General features: G+C 39.9%; 1 protein-coding gene across 5 annotated transcripts in view; it reads right to left on the reverse strand.

Moving 5' to 3' along the window:
- The window catches only part of LOC147309091 (nucleoprotein TPR-like), a 33,436-nt gene extending 12,184 nt beyond the window's left edge, over nt 1-21,252 (reverse strand). For 3 of the 5 annotated variants that reach the window (XM_086273617.1, XM_086273616.1, XM_086273615.1), the window contains exons 1-29: nt 20,993-21,250; nt 20,275-20,379; nt 19,499-19,563; nt 18,024-18,114; nt 17,816-17,919; nt 17,066-17,230; nt 16,805-16,897; nt 16,092-16,172; nt 15,905-15,992; nt 15,551-15,688; nt 15,341-15,435; nt 14,717-14,914; nt 14,519-14,626; nt 13,163-13,386; nt 11,793-11,956; nt 11,567-11,691; nt 11,331-11,479; nt 10,835-10,997; nt 9,761-9,895; nt 6,349-6,489; nt 5,965-6,169; nt 5,686-5,882; nt 5,455-5,595; nt 3,285-3,401; nt 2,577-2,780; nt 2,200-2,387; nt 1,838-1,985; nt 993-1,130; nt 46-177 (exon numbers count right to left, since the gene is read on the reverse strand). In XM_086273617.1, coding sequence (XP_086129743.1) covers nt 46-177; nt 993-1,130; nt 1,838-1,985; nt 2,200-2,387; nt 2,577-2,780; nt 3,285-3,401; nt 5,455-5,595; nt 5,686-5,882; nt 5,965-6,169; nt 6,349-6,489; nt 9,761-9,895; nt 10,835-10,997; nt 11,331-11,479; nt 11,567-11,691; nt 11,793-11,956; nt 13,163-13,386; nt 14,519-14,626; nt 14,717-14,914; nt 15,341-15,435; nt 15,551-15,688; nt 15,905-15,992; nt 16,092-16,172; nt 16,805-16,897; nt 17,066-17,230; nt 17,816-17,919; nt 18,024-18,114; nt 19,499-19,563; nt 20,275-20,379; nt 20,993-21,143 — 4,053 coding nt within the window. In that variant the 5' untranslated portion in view covers nt 21,144-21,250. Of the gene's footprint in view, nt 1-45; nt 178-992; nt 1,131-1,837; nt 1,986-2,199; nt 2,388-2,576; nt 2,781-3,284; nt 3,402-5,454; nt 5,596-5,685; nt 5,883-5,964; nt 6,170-6,348; nt 6,490-9,760; nt 9,896-10,834; nt 10,998-11,330; nt 11,480-11,566; nt 11,692-11,792; nt 11,957-13,162; nt 13,387-14,518; nt 14,627-14,716; nt 14,915-15,340; nt 15,436-15,550; nt 15,689-15,904; nt 15,993-16,091; nt 16,173-16,804; nt 16,898-17,065; nt 17,231-17,815; nt 17,920-18,023; nt 18,115-19,498; nt 19,564-20,274; nt 20,380-20,992 lie in introns of all 5 variants that reach the window. The other 2 variants (XM_086273619.1, XM_086273618.1) reach the window with 2 other exon arrangements.
- Between the last annotated feature and the right edge of the window lie 138 nt (nt 21,253-21,390).

Here is a 21,390-nt window from a genome sequence, read left to right on the forward strand (position 1 = left end):
AAGCATTTACACATGTACTCAACCTCCTCCACAGAGTGGCATTACCTGATTTTTTGCTTTTAATCGTTTAAAGTCTTCCTCCAACAGCCTCTTGTCAGCCTGCAGGGAGCCATTCTTCTCTGACAGCACAGACAGAGAGTGATGCAGAGGGCTGATGTCTGACTGGAGTTTTGTGATCTGGTGAGACACAATGTTGGGCGTTTTAAAGCTTGTTGCATGTTTGACACCAGACTCTCTGTATTTGTATCACTTCAGCTGATGTGCACCTTTTGATTTCTGTAACTTGGCACTTTGCAAAGCTCGGTTGAAGACACAAGTATACGATCGTGTTGGTTTTTTACTGCCATTTTAATGACATTCCAGTACAGAAGCTTAGAGATATATACAATTACAGTGCGATATTGCTACAGTTTGAAAACTTGTAACTTTGTGGGGGGGAAAAAGTCATTTCTTCTGGTTTTGACTTCCTCCCTTCCTATACAAGTGCTTATGTTGTGATATTGCTCGAGCGGTGGCATCTATTGTTTAGGAGAACATAGCAGCGGCTTCTTGCCTCTTATTGACGGATATAAATAGAACTGCCTGATAATATTGCAGCAGCACAAAAAGTAACCAACGTGGTATATACTGTACACAAGAGTAGTTGCAGTAGGCTTCCAGGTATGCTGTAGTGACGATCTGTATTGTAACTGACTCCACAACATTTTGTTATAGAAATTTGCTGCAACTGCTTAAGGTGAAGTATGTCAGGTAAAGGGGGGTACGTTATTTGAACTTGTTTCCAGTAGCAGAGCCATTTCTCTTCAGCTGTTTATTATTGCAGATTGTAACGTTCAATCTTTTTTTTTTTTGAAAATATTATGCATTGAAGATAAGTTATTTTGTCAGTTATAGCTCTTGGAGAGAAAGGTTACAGTTAGAAAAAAAGAAGATGGAACTGGCCAAGACAAACATGAAGACAAATGGTGACATGCAGTGCAGTGCAAACTCACTTTAGCCTGAGCTTGCTGCAGTTCTTGCTCCAGTTTATCTCGGTCCATTTTGAGCATCTTGTTGGTTTCTCGAAGAGCACTGATAGTCTCCATCTTCTTTAGCTGCTCTTCCTGCTGCACTAGAGTTTTTGCTGTAGCCTGACATAGAGGAAGAAACATATACAGAGAAGTAACAAACAGTATTCTCTATTATGTCCTTTGCACATTTAAAAGTCACACTAGCATCCTACTTGCTGCTTATTTTTAAAAACAAAAAACAAAAAAACACTCTTTCTTGCTAAATCCGGTACGGACGCTCTGTACTTACAATACAAGTTTCTGAACTGACTATCAACCTCACAGTGTTCAAGAAGTTGCATAGTAACAAATTTGTGGAAGTAAAGTTTTACAAAGTATAATGAAGCTCTTCATTCTGTAGTAGATTCTCAAATATTAATCAAGGCCTCTTTTTCCTCCAAAAATAACTTGTTGTTTTGTTTTTTGAGCAAACTGATATTATTTACATTTACTCGGCTAAAGTTACAGCATTATGGTGTTTCAAGTGAGGCAAGAGGTGACTCTTACGGCAACAAAAACCAGGACCTCCCACTATATTGGTGTCACAGCTTCACTAATCTAACTAATCTACAGTCACCACACTATATACACCAGCTTTTAATTGACTACGTTATTTGATCCCAAAAGGTTGATTCTGTTCATCTGGACGTAGCGTTTTCAATGGGAGAAACATCTCATCACTCATCCAAGTGACTTCTTGGGATTTACTTACCTGGATGATTGAGCATGGATCAAGATATGTTATTTGATCAAAGGTAAAACAGATCAAACACTCCCCCAACTCATACCTGCATCTTCTCCCTCTCAGCATTTAGGGTTTCTTGTAGTTCCTTTAATTCTCTCTCTTGGTGTTCCACTTGCTGTTTGTAACGAAGAGCCTCTCCGTCAGACGCCTCACATTGCGCTATAGCGATATCCTTTTCCCGCCGCACAAACCTGCACCGCAAACGCACATTTTACACTCAGTTCTACTTTGAACAAGTAAAAGATTTATAATGAAAGAATTATTAGAATTTCATTTCATCATAAGGTGCTTCAGAGGTAACGATGTTTACATACTCTATTATAAAATAAACTGCAGTGTCAGCTATTTCAATACTTTCAATACACAATAACACAAACACTGATCAACCAGCTCGTGTTACAGTACCTGAGTATTTCTAGTATTTGCTCAGTGGTCTTTCCTTCCTCACTGAATGACAAGTCAAGCTGCTGCGGTTGCTGCTGTTGTTGTTGCAGCTGGCGGCTCTTAGCAGCTATTTCATCCATTTGTTCATGCAGGAGGGAATTCTGCTTTCCCAACTCCTCACAGTGACGGCTCTGATTTGACAGATCCTCCTGAATGACAGTCATAGTAAGGACTGTTACGATCATTCACAAACAGTCTTCTAATTACATTTTAATTTTCTTAAACTAAGATTCATAATGTGGTTTGTTCAACTTTATATATCTCAAACAGTTATTCAGACCTGTGTGAAAAGAGGGATGTTAGCTTGCCCGATTAAGATTATTGGGTTGTTGTTCTACCTTCAGCTTTTTCTCTGCTGTACTCCAGGCTGCAGTTTTCTCCTGCAGGAGGGAGGTGGTCTTCTTCAATTCCTCCTCTAACTCCATCTTTTGTGCTGCTCCTTGTTGGAATTTTTTCTTCAGTTCCTGTAGAGCCTCCACATCAGCAGCATGAAGCATTAGCTCCCGCTCATACTTAGCCTGTGCCTCTCCAGCTAGCTTAGTCTGACAGGAGAAGAGAAGGGGAGGGACCTTCAGTTGCATGTCAAGTGTGATTTTCTTACTGTAGGCAAAAATTAAAAAGAAAATACTGGCAACCACCAGCGTTACCCCTCAGCCTCCTAGTAGACACACTTATGATATCATTTTCAAAATCCTACATCACCTTGTTGTCAAGTTATAAAGTCCACAAGAGTTTTGGAAAACTTACTCTGTACTTGAATCTCAGTGACCTTGACCTCAAACTCCTTCAAGAATTTCAGTAGATGCACCTATGTTATCAATTTGAAAATCTAGATAACTTCTTTTTTGAGTTATGAAATTCACAAGAATTTCTGAAAATTAGGTCAAGGTCACTGAGATTCAAGCTAATCCAAGATGTACGTTGCCTTGTTTATGAGTTGGTGGTGGGGTGATGACAATACCCCACCACCTTTTTACGGCTGAAGGGTAAAAACTGGTAGGAGTACAGTAGAAACCAAGTATATTAATCAATGCACGTGTGTGTACCTGCAGCAGGCTGTCCTGCACAGCCTTCTGCTCCAGAGTTACAGCAGCAGCTGCCCTCTCCAGAGCCTCCTGTTGCTCTACCCGACTGGCCTTCAGACTGCGTTGCAGCTCACACACCTGTACAAAGAGAGTATAGGAGATTACGGTCATTGCATTATCAAGTTGTCCGTGGATCTATATGTGCCTGAACAATTGAGCTTATTCTATAATTTGCATTTTAAAAACAAATAATTGTTGGTGACTAATTTGTCATATCATTCATAATAATTATGCTCACGTGGGTCATGCAGCACAAAGTTATTAAAGTTGTGATGGTGAAGGCAAACATGGCTGGAAGCGTTACTGCTGGAGATTCAATTCCCAAAAGAGCAGCTACTTTAGTGGTGTGGAATTATTTTAGATACAAACCAGCATATACACAACAGACCAGTGCAAAAAGCCTGTAATGTCGAAGGGGGGAAATATCTCTAACTTATTTCACCTTCTTAAGCATCAGCACCCAAGCCTGTATCAGGAATGTCTGAAAGCCTGGGAGGAAAGCTCTGCAGCTAATGCTACAAACTAAAACAAAGTAAGCTAGTTCAGCATGGCATCACCAAGTCTCTCGCCAGTTGCATGACTTGATGCATTCTCAATGATCCAGGTAAGTAAATCCCAAAAGGTTGATTCTATTCACCTGGACATAGACGATATTACCCAAACTGTCACCATTTGTTTGCCAAAAGATATGATATGATTTCAAGACGGCACTCCCAGACTCATTGTTATCTGTGAATTACTATGTACTAACCACAGATTTATAGTCAAGTAGTATGACAGCCTTACCTCAGTCTGAGGCAAAGAGCAGGGGGAGAAATTAGTTTTATACTTCTTAAAGTTATTGCACTTTTTAAGGTAGTTTTCATAGAATATTTCAAGTCAATGTGTTACGTTTATTTTGTCAAATGAATAACAACCAATTTTTTCTGTATTTTGGCAAATTTATCGCTATCGTGGTAATACTCTGAAATATCGTGTTTGGGCCATATTACCCATTCCTACACCAAGTGGGTCCTCAGTTGGGTACTGATTTGGGATGCAGACGATAAAACACACGGTATAGGGATTAGTAGAAAAACCTGAATTAAGCCATCTTCAGGGCTTACTTTCCTAGTGACAATGGCATACACAATTAATCATGTGGCTGCCAGTTAATGATCATTGCCATGAGAGTAGAAATAGCTGATGCTCTGTTAAAGCATTTTTGAAAAGCACCTTATATACAAATGTGCAAATAGTTTGTGACTGCCTGGCTTATTTTTTCACGTTTCTTGTTGCCTTTGTATTGTACGTATGGTAGAATCTTGAAGTCGACATCGAGTCAACATTTACAGCTGTGGTCAGAAGTTGACATCATGGGTGTGAATGTGATGGTAAATTTGGCATACAGCCGTAATGACGTAAAAGAAATCAACACAGGGACAAAAATTATACACACAGGCTCAAATATACAAACACTGACTTAAATGTTTTACAAAGGTTCTACAATGTATTTTAACTTGACACAGTCAAAGCCTATTTACTTCTCATTGGTCATCATGATTGACTCTAACTGCTAGTTTTTCTTTGCCAGCATAAAAATGTATTTGTCTGAAATGAAAATTAGATTGACCAATATACAACAATGGGAAAGTGCCAGAAATTCAGCAAAGATCTAAGAAATTATAGATTTACACAAGTCGGGAAGGTTTAGTGGAGCAATTTCTAAACAAATGTAGATTCCAAATTTTGTTCAAATTCAAGTTATTCAGTGTGTCTTTTTCCAGACCATGGCAAACTAACACAAGAACCTCCAAGGCTCAAGCCCGGAAACTGCTGAAACACCACTGTCACGGTCCACATTGAAGCAAGTTTAATGTAGCCGTGGACTGAGTGGGTGACATCCAAGAAAGAACCCCCTAGTCCAAAATTAACACTTTCAAGCTCAACTTTGCAGCTGCCCACACAGGCACTTGTTTTTAAAGTCATTACAGATGTATGCTGTTCAATTGTTCCACTCTATTCTAAGAGATCAGTAAAAGTCTAAATTACTATAACATTTATCCCTGATAAGTGTATATATGCAAACTTATGACCACAGCACTAAGTAAACGTGTGCTTGTATCAGAACACATGTTAAATTATAACTCACTTGTTTCTCCACTGCACCCACAGCCTTTCTTCTTTCCTCTTGCTCTTGCTGCTTCATTTTCTCCAACTCTAAAATCTTCTTCTCCAGCTGCTTCTGCACCTCTTCCGACTCTTTCAGACGAACCTCCAGAGGAGAACGTAGCTAAAGCATGAAGAAAGGTCAGTATGAGAGTATGTTAAAAGGTGCACAGAGCAAGGAAGTACAGTATTTAGTAGTATTTAGGAGCGGTACCTCCTTCTCTTTCTCTAGACTGTCTTCCAGAGTCAGCACCACGGATCTATACTGCTCTACAGAGGCATTAGCACTCTTCAGCTGCTCCTCTAATTCACTCTTTTTCTCCTCAACACTGTGCAGGAGACCTTTCACCTCTGAGAGCTCCTGCTCTGATTGGCTGGGTAGCTGGGAGGCTGCTGGGACTGGAGAGCGCACTGTGGGAGACATTACTATTGTTTTACAGCTGACTTTGAGTATACAGGTACATTAACCCTTTGTACGGCCATAATAACTTACCTCTCAACGGTGCTCGGAGGCCTACGGCCCTGGTAACTGGCGTGGTGGTGGTGCTGGAGGTGGTGGTAGCCTCAGAGGAGGTAGCAGAGGCCAGCTGGGCTTTCAGTGCTGCCACCTGCTGTTCAGAGCTACGCAGCAGCTCCCTGGTCTTCTGCTGCAGTGTGTTTTGGGTCTCCAGCTGCTTCTTAGCTTCTAACAACTGAGCCTGTAGAGCAAATGGAGGTTACAAAGGAACAAGGAATGAAACTCTTATCTCACACACACACACACACACACACACACACACACACACACACACACACACACACAAAATCAGTCTACTCGAGCCATGCGCTCTCCAACAACGTTTACAATGAAAGAAATAAACACAAATATTATACATACGTCCATAGTACGCCCAAGGGCATGTCTCTGTGCCACTTCCTGTTCTAGTCTGGTCTTCATCGAAGCCAGTTCTGACTCCAGTTGTTCTATCTTGTTGTTCAGATGCTGGCGTGTCTCTGTTTCTGCACGCTCCATTGTCAACTGGACATGACATCCCAAGAAAGTGAATTTAACACTTTTAAACTTTAGACATGCTTTATACCTATACTGAAGGAGAAAGAGATGACTACCAAAACAGGTGTTCAGAGTAGTCTAAAGCTTTGGTATATTTACATACACCTCATACTACGGCTGGGCCATATTATACTTCACTTTATACTTTATAATGTTAGGCAATGATAAGAAAATGACATAAAATGTGCATGCGCGGTGCCTTTGTTTTCATACGCACATGGCAGAAAAAGCATGGCGGCGACAGAAAACAAGAAGGGCAAAAGTGGATTGTTGAATGAAACAGATGAACAAGAATTGTTTTCAAAACCTGCAACTTCAGTGATGTGAAACTGGTTTGGTTTTTGTCCGTCAGATACCCACCACATTTTTTATAGAACATGCAAGTGGACCGTCGTTATTAACGTATTTTCTGCACTATAATGGGGCGACCGTGGTTCAGGGGGTTGGGAAGCTCATCTTGTAACCAGAAGGTTGCCGGTTTGATCCCCAGCTCTGTTTGTCTTAGTCATTGTGTCCTTGGGCAAGACACTTCACCTACCGCCTACTGGTGATGGCCAGAGGGGCTGATGGCGCGATATGGCAGCCTCGCTTCTGTCAGTCTGCCCCAGGGCAGCTGTGGCTACAACTGTAGCTGCCTTCACCAGTGTGTGAATGTGAGAGTGAATGAATAGTGGAATTGTAAAGCTCTTTGAGGGTCTCAAAAAGCGCTATATAAATGCAATCCATTATTATTATTATTATTATTATTATTATTATTATTATTATTATTATTATAATAAGGCACTCTTAAAAGCCTTTAATTTTCTCAAAAATGAACAGTGCACCTTAAAATCTGGTGTGCCTTATGTATGAATTCTGGTTGTGCTTACTGACCTCGAACTCATTTTATGCTCAAAAATCTGTCAAAAAATGTCTTAGTATGACTTTGGTAAGCTACGAAGCCACGCTACTTGATGGATTGTCAGAGCATAACAGCTACCGTAGTCAGGAGCCTAGCAGAGTAATACGTACTGCGCTTCAACATAATATTACCGTATTGTGTGTGTGTATAAGGACCCCAAAATGGCACCTGTTAAGAGATATGCGTATGAAGCACATTTTAAACTCAAGGCTATCAATCGCGCAGTAGAACATGGGAACAGAGAATTCAGCATTAATGAGTCAATGGTACAGAAGTGGAGGAAGCAAGAAGATAGACTTATCTGACTGATTTGTTTCGCTTAATGTGCCTTATAATCCCGTGCACCTTACGGTCCAAAAAATACAGACTTGACTTATTTATTTGGCACACTGCAGTTTCATATTGCAAAGCACCTCTTTTTAACTTTTGTGGATATTATACATGGTTATGCTCAGGATATGTCAGCCCATTTCCACTGAAAATGCCTTTTGGTTAAACTATCAGCAAGGAATTTGCATTTTCACTGTTACATTTTTATACAGGGAGTGCAGAATTATTAGGCAAATGAGTATTTTGTCCACATCAACCTCTTCATGCATGTTGTCTTACTCCAAGCTATATAGGCTCGAAAGCCTACTACCAATTAAGCATATTAGGTGATGTGCATCTCTGTAATGAGAAGGGGTGTGGTCTAATGACATCAACACCCTATATCAGGTGTGCATAAGTATTAGGCAACGTCCTTTCCTTTGGCAAAATGGGTCAAAAGAAGGACTTGACAGGCTCAGAAAAGTCAAAAATAGTGAGATATCTTGCGGAGGGATGCAGCAGTCTCAAAATTGCAAAGCTTCTGAAGCGTGATCATCGAACAATCAAGCGTTTCATTCAAAATAGTCAACAGGGTCGCAAGAAGCGTGTGGAAAAACCAAGGCACAAAATAACTGCCCATGAAGTGAGAAAAGTCAAGCGTGCAGCTGCCAAGATGCCACTTGCCACCAGTTTGGCCATATTTCAGAGCTGCAACATCACTGGAGTGCCCAAAAGCACAAGGTGTGCAATACTCAGAGACATGGCCAAGGTAAGAAAGGCTGAAAGACGAGCACCACTGAACAAGACACACAAGCTGAAACGTCAAGACTGGGCCAAGAAATATCTCAAGACTGGTTTGTCTAAGGTTTTATGGACTGATGAAATGAGAGTGAGTCTTGATGGGCCAGATGGATGGGCCCGTGGCTGGATTGGTAAAGGGCAGAGAGCTCCAGTCCCACTCAGACGCCAGCAAGGTGGAGGTGGAGTACTGGTTTGGGCTGGTATCATCAAAGATGAGCTTGTGGGGCCTTTTCGGGTTGAGTATGGAGTCAAGCTCAACTCCCAGTCCTACTGCCAGTTTCTGGAAGACACCTTCTTCAAGCAGTGGTACAGGAAGAAGTCTGCATCCTTCAAGAAAAACATGATTTTCATGCAGGACAATGCTCCATCACACGCGTCCAAGTACTCCACAGCGTGGCTGGCAAGAAAGGGTATAAAAGAAGAAAAACTAATGACATGGCCTCCTTGTTCACCTGATCTGAACCCCATTGAGAACCTGTGGTCCATCATCAAATGTGAGATTTACAAGGAGGGAAAACAGTACACCTCTCTGAACAGTGTCTGGGAGGCTATGGTTGCTGCTGCACGCAATGTTGATGGTGAACAGATCAAAACACTGACAGGATCCATGGATGGCAGGCTTTTGAGTGTCCTTGCAAAGAAAGGTGGCTATATTGGTCGCTGATTTGTTTTTGTTTTGTTTTTGAATGTCAGAAACGTATATTTGTGAATGTGGAGATGTTATATTGGTTTCACTGGTAAAAATAAATAATTGAAATGGGTATATATTTGTTTTTTGTTAAGTTGCCTAATAATTATGCACAGTAATAGTCACCTGCACACACAGATATCCCCCTAAAATAGCTAAAACTAAAAACAAACTAAAAACTACTTCCAAAAACATTCAGCTTTGATATTAATGAGTTTTTTGGGTTCATTGAGAACATGGTTGTTGTTCAATAATAAAATTATTCCTCAGAAATACAACTTGCCTAATAATTCTGCACTCCCTGTATAGCTTTAATGCACATAAAAAACAGCTGAGTGAAAATAAATTGATGGGGGTTTTTTTTTTTACACTAATAAAGTTGTGGAATTATATCGATATCAGTTATATCGTTATCGCAAATTTTCCAATATATATATATCGTGCTAAATATTTTTGTCCATATTGCCCTGCCCTACCTCATACATATAGAAATTACCAAAAGCATCCTGTCTCCAAACCCTGCTGCTGTAATATGGTACCTGTATGGTCTTGAGGTTGGTGAGCAACAAGTTTTGGTTACGTTGTTCAGCCAGCATGGCTTCCTTCTCTCGACTGAGTCGACTCTCTGCTTGTCTCAACATGTCTCTCTCTTTTGTCAGGTTCTCCACACGCACCTACAGACAGAGGCAGGTTACTGACAAAATGACAAAGGTGACAAAAGTGCCCATGAAACAACAAATATGACCATGAACTTGATCCAAATTCAGAGGATCATATATGTAATATTTTGTTCTTGCTCTCACCAAGAAAGATTATTTTTGTTTTGTCTCGTTCAGACCCAAAAGTACACATGATTAGAATTTTAACTTACTAGGGAGCACATTCATTTCCCTTTTTATTCCGTTTATGTTTATGAAGCAACTGCAAAAGCTACGTGAACATAAATTGCTAACTGGTTATGCCTTTATGGGGCAGTCTGGTTTTATTTTTAACATGTAGGTGTCATGTGTGGCTCAGCCATTAAACTGCGAATCCGCCAATGCTAAAAGATGCTTGAAGTAAATGTGGAATTGAAGCCTAAAACGCACATTGATACAGTCTACTATAACCTTTCTTCCCAATCATTCATAGTGATGTTTAATGTACTTCCAAGGTGAGTTAATATAAACTTCTCAGACATATCACAGGTGTTTAATAGACCAAACCAGAAAGAACTCTGGAGTATTGAAAATCCTCTCTTGTTTTGATCAACTCAGGCCGCTGAAACCTAATGTACAGAGAGGCAGATGTACTTTTGGGCCATTTCCATTGCAAAGAGAGAAAAGAAGGCGCGGAAATTTTACAAGACAAAAATCTGTCAACCGGTCTTTTAGGTTAAAAAGCAGACAGACCCATTAGTCTAGCAAAATAAGTTATAAATAAAACTCCTTGCAGTGGTCAAGTGGCCCAGCTGTAAATTAAGTTACGGTATTACAAGTACAAAAAACAAAACAAAACATGTGCCTAAATTAAGCTACTATGTTAATATTATCTTAGGAAAATATTGGTTTTAATGTTTAATGTTCTCCATAAGTCCCTTTATCTTTCTAGCCGTCCTGATCCCCACTGCTCACCTCTTCCAGAGCAATTTTTTCATTAGCCTGCCTCAGGTCCTGGCTCATTGTGTGGATAATGTGCTCGTGTCGCTGGGCTGTTACAGACATCTTTTGGTTCCTCTCCTGAAGGATAACGATCTCTCGGCGGTATGCTGATACAGCCTCCTGGAGTATTTCGTATCTGGTATTTAGAAACACACACAGATCTCAGCCTTTAAAAATAAATCCTGGCAACTCCCAGTACTACCCCTAAGCCTCCTGGTAGACACACCAATGGTATCAATGCTACATCACTTTGTTTTTAAGTTATTGCATTCACAAGATTGAGAAAAACTTCTTCTGACCTTGAGGTCACTGACATTCAAACTCGTACAAGATTTTTAATAGATGCAACTATTGTATCAATTTGAAAACTGAGTCACTGCATTTAACGACAATACTCCTTCAGCCGTTTACAGGCGAGCGGTAAAAAAAGCATAAACTGTCACATTAGTGTTTTGTGTCCTAAACCCACCGCTTGTTGCTGAACTCCAGCTGAGAAGTCAGCTTGGCATGGCTGGAGCGGAGTTCTGTCAGCTGCCTTTGCAGCCGATCATTGGTTTCATTCAGTATCCTGTCGTTCTCTGCCTTCTCCTTCTTATACAGCGCGAAGGCGTCATTGAGCTGGGAACAGACGGACATCAGAAGAGCTTCAAGAATTCGATTCCTAACTCAACATTCACTTTCATATAGAGATGTGCTCGTGTGTACCTGTTTTAAAGCTGCTTTTGTCTGAGCATTCGGTGCCGACTCTGCAGCAGCAGCTCTCTGAGGAGTAGAGCGAGTAGCTGGTATTGAAGAGCGGCCCTGTGCAGGTTGGGGAGAAGAGTCTTGACCTGAAGTTGCAAACAAAATAAATAAATAAAAATAAAAGCTTGACTGTGTGTGTATTCACCAACAAAGATGCTACATACAGGTCTTAGTATTTTTTTGTCACCTTGAGGGGGCAGACTGAAGCCAGTGCTCTGTGTCAGCAAAGCCTTGTACATGTCTCTCTGCCTTGCATTTGAATCTGCCAGCTGTTTCTGCTGGTTCCTCTGCTCTCTCAGTTGCTCCACCTCCTTATGCAGTCGATCCACACTGGACTCCAACTCTGATATCCTACAAGAAACCAAGGGCACATACTTCACGTTTAAAATAGACAGATATTTTCCCTGATTAACTACGATAAATAAAGATATCAGTTGACTTCATAATTAACTGGTTGAAAACAGTAATGTGAATACCAAGATAAATAATGTACCATTATTAGCTAAAATGTTATTAATTTGCAATATTGTTAAAAATACTACAATAAAGTATTTAGAATCCCCGTTCCATGACAGGTAAAATAGCTATAATTCAATTTGATAATTTGCAAATGAATTAAACCCCATATTTAATTAAAATAGTGCAAATGCAAGATTTAAAAGGTTGAGTCTGAGTTCACTCTTAGGAACTTGGAAATTTGCAGTTTAGAAAACAAAACAATGTTTAAAATTTTCAGCAGCTCAGTAGTTCGTTGCCTAAAAAGTGTCAAAAAATATTTTCATGGAATGAGTCTGGGCTACATGCTCACCAGTTTAGCCATGCTGTTGCAGAATGTGTTTTAGCATTAATAATAACAAATAAATAATAATGCTGAATTTAATTGCAATCACTTCAATCACTCACCCACAGAGTGGCAGCAAGCCTCTAACGCAGCGGTCTCCAACCTTTTTTGCGCCGCGGACCGGTTTATGCCCGACAATATTTTCACGGACCGGCCTTTAAGGTGTCGCGGATAAATACAACAAAATAAAACTAGTACCGGTACCGAAAAAAGAAGATTTATTCATAACACACGTGAAAAGACCCAGGAAAACCAAGTTAACAATAAAAACAATAACAAAATAATGCTGAAAACCGATAAAAACCCTGAAAACCATACATTCCATACCTGAGCCTCAACTCTCGCGGCCCGGTACCAAACGACTCACGGACCGGTACCGGTCCGAGGCCCGAAGGTTGGGGATCGCTGCTCTAACGCATCTTTTGAGATTCCTTAATCAATCTTTGATCAAATTACCTAAAAACAAATGCTGACTAGTCCTACTATGACTACCACACCAGACATTACAGTCCAATCTTTTGTCATCTCAGTGGCGTGAAGACACAAAACTCCCAATGGTTAGATTGATTTGCTTCTGTACATCCAATTAAAATCACGTCTACTAGTTACTGAAAGTTCAGTGTTAAGACATTTGTGTTACTGCATTGTGGACACAATTGTACACCAATTATAAAAATAAGTAGCAGGGCTAAATATAATAGCCCCATCACATTTACCGTGCTGATGTTACTTGGCTCTGCTGTTTGTCCTTCTCCTCCTCCAGCTCCCTCAGCCTTCCCAGAAGGCTTTGGTTGTGCCTCTGGAGCTCCTCCACACTGCGGAAAGACAGCTGGTGAGGGCTGATCACCTCTGAAGTCCTAGAAATGTCAGCAGAGCTGCCGTCATCCTTGGTCACGTGGTTGCCCCTGGCTTCCTCCAACTCCACCAGAAGACCACACACCTGGAGAGAAATGAATCAGTGCAAGCTCTACTCTGTGTTTGACATTAATAATTTATTATTTCCCCACTCACATGATGGGCATTAAACCTAATCGGATATAACAGCACTAATGAATGAATTTCTTCTGTGTATTGCTCTGAATATCTTAGGCTACGTTCACACTGCAGGCAAAAGTGCATCTGTTATTAACCTCTGTCTCTCTTCCACAGCATGTCTTTATCCTGTCTTCCTTCTCTCACCCCAACCGGTCGCAGCAGATGGCCGCCCCTCCCTGAGCCTGGTTCTGCCGGAGGTTTCTTCCTGTTAAAAGGGAGTTTTTCCTTCCCACTGTTGCCAAAGTGCTTGCTCATAGGGGGTCATATGATTGTTGGGTTTTTCTCTGTATCTATGAAGCGCCTTGAGGCGACTTTTGTTGTGATTTGGCGCTATATAAATAAAATTGAATTGAATTGAATTGAATTGCATCAAATCTGACTTTTCTGACCCTATGCGACCCATATCCGATCATGGTATGACAGTTTGAACGGCACAAATCCGATATTTTCAAATCCAATGTAGGTCACTTTCGTATGTGGTACTGAATCCGATACATATCTGATATTTTGGAAAGCAACTGCTGTTTGAATGGTCATGTTGCATTAAATCCGTCTTTTACGTCACTGACACAAGACAGACAGCAATTTCAGCGCCGGAGAAGACAGCCTCTCACATCCCAATCCCACCACTCCTGGTTCTGACTCCATGTCCATATATACCTCTGCACGGAGGTAGCAGCCACTGCTGCAAACAAGGCCATTATTACAGCTCTCTTTTTTCTCAGTGTCCTTCTTTCTCTAATTAATTTGTCAAAATTCTGTCGGTTATGACTGTGCCCAAATTGATAGACTGCTGCAACAACACCTACTAGCTCTGTAGCCGCCATTTTTTCTTCCGTAAACAGAGCATGTGTGTGACGTCTTCTCTTGCACATGCAGGCTGCTTTGAGGGCCGTGAACCGTTCACACTAGAGCGCGTTTGCTGTCACATTTTATTTGTAATGTGAACAACCAGACAAAAAAAAATAAATCGTATTTGATCAAAAAAATCGGAATTGAGCATTAAGACCTGCAGTGTGAACGTAGCCTTAGCATACCTGAGCAGATGTATCCTCCAAGAGTCTTTCAATCCTCAGTTTCTCTCTCTCCAGGGTATCACAGTGCTGCTTTACCTCCTCTTTCTCTTTTTGCAAACTGTAGATTTCCTAATGGCAAAAAATGAACAATATGCAAGTTTTATGTAACCAAACAAATCAAAAAGTGAATCAATCGGGGTTATAAAACAGCTGCTTTACTGTCCGAGCTTGCTCCAGTTTGTTGCACAGGGAGGCCATGGATCTCTGCATGCTCTCATACTCCTCCCTCTGTTGTTTCAGGACAGGAGCTTTGGATTCGACCTCCTGAACAATCTCATCCAGCACACGGCTCACTCTCCTCGTCTCTTGCTTCTCCAGCTGAAGCTGTGTCTGACACTCAGCATACGCATTATACAGCTAAACACAGAGACAGCAAAAGAAGAATTCTTAACCACAAACGTCTACACTGCTCTCTACACTACAGTAGTACAGATACACTACTGGAAGGACGATTTACAGCACACTTGAAAATATCTAGAAACTTGCAATATATCAGAGTGTCTCAAGTAACAACCGCAATAAACAAATGAATGGTTATTCTTGGTTAAGCCCTCCATTTTTTTTGACGTAACATAGCAAAGCAATACAATGCTCTCTAATGGCCTAAAATTTTGTTCAAAACACTCCTTTGAAAAGCTGCTCCATGATGATGTGGTTTATGGCACCCTTTCTGGATATTCATAATACCAAATAGCCCATCTACCACATCCCAAAGGTGTTTTATTGGATTCAGACGTAGTGTCTAATTCTCACTGACACCTTGGTAAAATCCTGTGAACTCACATCAAAGAACTTCATGCCAGGTTTAACAATCGCTGCAATGGAGGCTGCTGAAGGGCACATGGCATCCAACTGTTCTTCAGTCATAGAAGGCATGCCTGGAACACAACATGCACATGTAAATAAAGCTGTTATGTGTTTCCAGAGACATTCTCATAAAAGCAGACTTCAGCTTGATAAGCACAGGTAAGACGTGTGTGTGTGTGTTCTCACAGCAGTGTTTGCCTGCAGCCTTCACTGTAGCATTTTCCAACTCCTTCTCCATTTTCTTGACCTTCTCTTTAAGCTCTTCTTCAAGACGAGTCTTTAGCTCCTCACCCTCTGACACCTTCTTTTCTAGAGCCTTATTGGCTGCAAAGAGAGCAAAATCAACCACACAGAGGTCATCAGTAACACTTTGAATATGGAAAGGTACAGAGCAGGTTAAATATATTAAGAATACACATTTACTACAAAGGCTTTGGGGTTGATGATAGCACTAGTTTTTGTTTGCATTATAAACGAATATTCAGACTTTCATTTAATGACCAGGTGTGCAGAAACAAAACTAAAAACATGGATTTGTACCTTCAAGTGTTTCTTTCACCAGCTTGCTGAGTTCTTCAACAGCTCTGCTCAGTTCTTGGGTCTTTGTCTCCATGTCTGTTGCTGCCCCCTACAGGGAGGAAAAGAATGACTCTTAGAAGAACATGGCACTACAGTATGACAGAAGGTCTTAGTTATTTAAGCAACAACTATCTTAGTGACTTTTCACCTTATAGAGTGAAGACAACTTGACATGAGCATTGAGTTCGTTGCGGTACTTCTCTTCCATGGCGCTCTTCTCATCTTTGACCTGGAAATACATTTAGAAAATAAATGCAATGCATAAAATATGTGTATGCAATCACTGTATCATTAATTAAATTGGCAGATTAAAAAAATGCTGATCAATTGTTTGATCAATAAAACCATTAAACATACTTGAAGAGATCTTTCAATAAATCCTGGAGCACAAAGTTTCGAAGGCAACTAATTAGGGTTTAAGCGCTTTGACACCGCTCACCACTGTCACCATGGAAACACAAAAACTCATAAAGCTTTCCAAGAAGACAGAGTATAGATGACATTTTTATGACTTATCACATATTTATCTATTTTATTTGACTTTGACTCTACTTGATAGCATTTATACATTTTTGCATTTAAGAAAATGTTTTCTCTAAAAACTAAAATTGAATATGACGCATAAAAACACAGGAGTTTTTTGGTGTTTTTTTGGACAAATGAAACAGATGACGGACAAAACAAAAACAATGCAGTTTCTAAAATGGAAACCAATGAACAGTTCATTTTGAAAGACCTTTATTTTTTTCTCTTTTGAATATTTATTATTGCTCATTAAGAAGTCACAAGTATTTCTTGTCCAATTAATCAATTACTAAAATAATCAAATGCTGCAGCCCTACACAAGTGTTTCTGTGTTACCTGTTTCAGTTTGTTGTTGAGGTCTTCAGCTCTTTTATTCTGACTTTCACCGGTTTCCTTCAGAACAGTGAGCTGACTTTCCAGTACAGCCACCTGTGGAAAGGAAATATTGTTAATAAAGACGTTAGCGCTGTAGCTAGAATAGCTAATTAACCCTACATATTCCACAACTAATGCTAATAAAGGAGATTAAAACCAACAGGGAATTTACATTCAGTTTATACAGTACTGAATGTAAATACAGTACTGTATCAATCTTACCTTCTGCTCGCTGCTCTTCAGACTGCTCTGCAGCTCCAGGATCTCTTCGCCTTTCTCTCTGTTGGTGTTCAGCAGTTCCTCAGTTTTGGTCTTTAGCTCTGCAGTCAACCACTCGATCTTCTTCTCAAGCAGCTCCTTCTCCTGCTCCATGCGCTTCTCCCGGTGCTGTAAGATACATTTCCAGTAACACTTCTCTCTTCACGCCACAAAATATTTCCAGAGGAAAAAAATGGCATTTTAAAGGGGGACCAATTATGGTTTTTACTATAAGCTCAAAAATAAATAATTCGCAATCTTTGTTCAACCTGAACAGGCCTCAACACTTCTTGTCTGAAAGAAACAGTTTCATTTTCTATCCCTTTAAGACTGTCCAACTAAAAGGTCACTGTCTTCTAAAAGGCTGTCCCTTGTCTGGCTTCCACAAATAGAACTCAGTGCCAGTAAGCACCTTCTCTGCAGGACTGCAGGCCTTCTCGATTAAGTCAAAAATAATGATTATTGTGATGAGTCATTTTAGCCTCAAGCCCTTGCAAGACGACTCCAAGCCCATCTTGCAAGTGCAGCTGCTGTTCTTGGCAGACTGCAGTTTAAGCAAACATCTGAAACAGAGATTAAAGCAAAGCATCTGTTTGTGTGTAATATTATGCTTCTTACCTGCTTATTGTGTAGTTTATTTGGTGTGTTTAACATAAGGTGAACCTGTTGGGGTGTGTGTGTGTGTGTGTGTGTGTGTGTGTGTGTGTAGCGCACCTGTACAGATGCTGCAGACGACTGTATCTCGTCCAGTTTTAACTGCAGCTCCATCTTCACTTTGTTTGAGTCTGTCAGTTTCTCATTGAGACGTTTCACATCCTCTGCAAAGACAAATCCACAGACCACAAAAAGAAGCGTTAACAGGTTTCCACTGAACCAAACATGCACAATTTATCGAGGTGTATAGCTTCTGTAGTGAACTTACCAGAGACATTCTCCACCTCCTGTGTTCTTTTCTCTAGCAACCGCTCCAGCTCTCTCTTCTCTGCCTCAATCTCATACTTGGTCTTGGTTTGCTGGATCCATACATACGTGCACAAACAGTACTTGAATTATACTACTACACTAAGAGTGTGTAGAAAATTGAAATGTGTAACAATTATCCGGTATCTTCAGCAGACTTCTAAAGGAATTTCTGTGTTAATCTGTGTTAATGATGAGTAAAAGGTCTCTTTTTTATTACCTGAGGTAATGGTTTTTCACTAATTCACACAGGGTCAAAAACATACAGACTCAAACACATGCGTACATCCTCACTAATACTTGGTTAAATGTCTCTTAGCAAGATGCACCTCAAACAGACAATTTTGGTAGCCATCAACAAGAGCTTCTGGTATAACTCTGGATGAATATTTCACCACTCTTCTTGGCAGAATTAGTACAGACTCTTCACTCTGGAGGAGTATGCAAAAATTGTGAAAGGAACCCGATACAAGCCAGTAAGTCAGGAAAGCTCACTTGTGACCAATGACAGTGATACTGACGTGAGTTGTTGAGAATATCCTGGTAAGCGCTGCTGTTTTTACACGTGCTAGTTACTCTTAGCCAGTTTTAGTGAAGCTTTATTTGAAGAGGCTCTAACATTGCTGGACTGTGACACTTGGTGACAAAACTCTCACACAATGTAAGAATAAACTGTTTAGTCTGAAAATGCAGAAAAGGAATTATAATTTGCCTCCATATCAGACACCACAGTTCTCTTCTCCAGACCAATCTCTAGCACATACATAAAACCCAAGGCAACAGTGTCCATCGTGAGTACTATATCCAAGATGGAGGGGCACACATGGTAGCTCCTAATAACTAGTGCCTGCTCCTATGCGTTTTTAATAGATCACTTCTGAGTTTATGAGAATGCAGTAATTACTTAGAAGATGTAATTACACACTAATCAATGTATATTTACAAGTACAATAATCCTTTTTTCTGTTAAATAATCTCAAAAGACTATGATGCTACCATTACCAAGCTTAAAGATGTTGATTTTAGAATAGAGTTTATATTTTTGGTGAGTCCACTACAGCATAAAATTCTAGGATATATGCTTCAGTGGGAAATCCCTCAGACCTCACCTCCCTAGAAATGTAACTATACGTCAAGTCAGCACAGCCCATGACTACTGTGATTGGCCTGTTCTGTACCATCGATTCCTCCTGTGCATTTCTGGCTATTTTTTCACTGCAGTTTATCAATTTATCAGTAACAGATTAACAATCATTGTCTACTAGCAGCAACCAACCAACCCACCCAGTGACATCATGCTATGTACTCGCACAACATGGCAGTAAACACTAACCATGTTCAAAGATTTAGCTAGGTGTAGCACCGATAAATGAAGCATAATTGTATCAACACAGCTTTTAAGTTATGTCAATATAAAGCCCTTATCGGCATGTTTACCTGTTGCGATGGTTTATCTTCGGTGCTCTCTCCTTCTATTCCCTTTAGAGCGCTCAACTCTTCATCTGAAGAGAGAAACATTACAACCCATGGCATCACGAGATCCAGAAAAACAGTGCTAGACTACACTAAAACCTCATGATTCATTTAAAAATAGTCTCTGGTAAAGCATAAAAAGACTGTACAATGAATTACACTAGATTTCTTTTAATAACCCTCACACCCAAATCAGGTGCCATTGGCAGCTGTAACCTCTGAAATGTCTAACTGAGAGTGTCTTTGCAGAAACATTTCAGCCAGTGTTATAAACTAAATAGGCCTTGTTTAGGCCTATAATATAGAACACCAACAAGGATGGTCATCTATAACAGCAGAATATCAGCATTGGCTAAAACCAATATCACTTGTTATCAGCCTTATAATACTGTGCAAACGTTTCAAGCCACCCCTCGGTTATTTATTTTTTTCTAGGAAAAATGGGAAATTTAAGTGAATAAAAACAAAATATTGTTAAAACTGTTCAGTTACTAAAGATCTATTTGATCTGAAACAACAAAAATTTTTTTAAAAAGAAACTAAACAAATGGAATAACATATCAGCATCTGATTTCAACCTACATTTTTTTATAATCCTGTTTTCCCAGAATTTCACAATCAGTGCATCATTAAACATCAATGTATTTTTTTTTTCAAAGTGGACTGTACAATTAAGTTCTGTGCTGATATAGACAACATGTAGAATAAAGACACCGGCTGATATGCATATGATGACTTACTGAGCTTTTTATTTTCCTCCTTGAGGGTCTGCAGATCTTTGGTAGCAGACAAGATCTGTTCCTGACTCTCCGCCAATCTCTTCTCCATGTCAAAGTACTGTTGCTCTATATGGGGCAACAGTCAACAGGAACACAGGTGTACACAAGAAATATACACTTTAGTACTTGTCCGGTCACAAACACAGAGATCTGCAATGCTGATTATTATTTATTTATATTATATATATATATATATATATATATATATATATATATATATATATATATCTACATAATATTTACATATATATTAACTTATAATTTGACAAAATCCCTTTTTCAGTACTGATAAAAGGTAGTCCCAACTCTATTCGAATTTACAGTAACATTGTGTGCATTTGGTTAATGGCGACAGCATAAAAACACAGGCTGGTACAAGATGTTTTTCAATAATTTGGGAACTGTTTTTTATTTCAACACACTACACATCACTACTTAATAATAAAATAACTTCAACAACTGGACAGATCTCCCTTCCGCCAAAATTAGCCTTAGCTTGATAGCGCAGCTAACGTTAGCGTGCAGGAGTAAGGGTAGCGAAACACATACAACATGTTTTATACCCAAACAGAGTGAGTACTCTAAATACTAGAATACTGGAATACTGGAATCTAGCAAGCAACAAAAGCAAGTTAAACGCCAAATAGCTAACCAATACGGACTTGTTCTAGGTACCCACCGCTGTCTGCTTTGAATCGCTCATGTTGAGTCTGGAGCACCTCGTTAGCATTCTGCAGCTCCGTTACAAACTTCTCCAACTTGTTCTGGATGCCTTTCGGGAGCTTATTCAGCTCCGTCCGCTCCAGAGCCTGAAGCAGGACGACCGCCATCGCTACCTACTCGTCCCGAAGAATAACGGTAAACTCTTGTAAAATAATCTTAATCTGTGCACCGTCTACAACCAAACTAACAACTAAAAAATGTCAAATTAGACGCGTACACAGGCAGGAAGTTTGCTTCATACTTTCAAAGTAAGGTAATGAAGTTAGACGAGGTAAATGAAAACTACTTATTAAAGCTGAGATGCGATGAATCGATATACGCTCTTCGAATATAAAAGTTAAATTGTTAATTTAA

The sequence above is a fragment of the Aulonocara sp. 'chitande type north' Nkhata Bay genome, linkage group LG18, assembly GCF_057382095.1.
Source record: "Aulonocara sp. 'chitande type north' Nkhata Bay isolate Kocher_YH1m ecotype deep benthic linkage group LG18, A_spYH_male_GT1.1, whole genome shotgun sequence".
Classification (NCBI taxonomy): domain Eukaryota; kingdom Metazoa; phylum Chordata; class Actinopteri; order Cichliformes; family Cichlidae; genus Aulonocara; species Aulonocara sp. 'chitande type north' Nkhata Bay.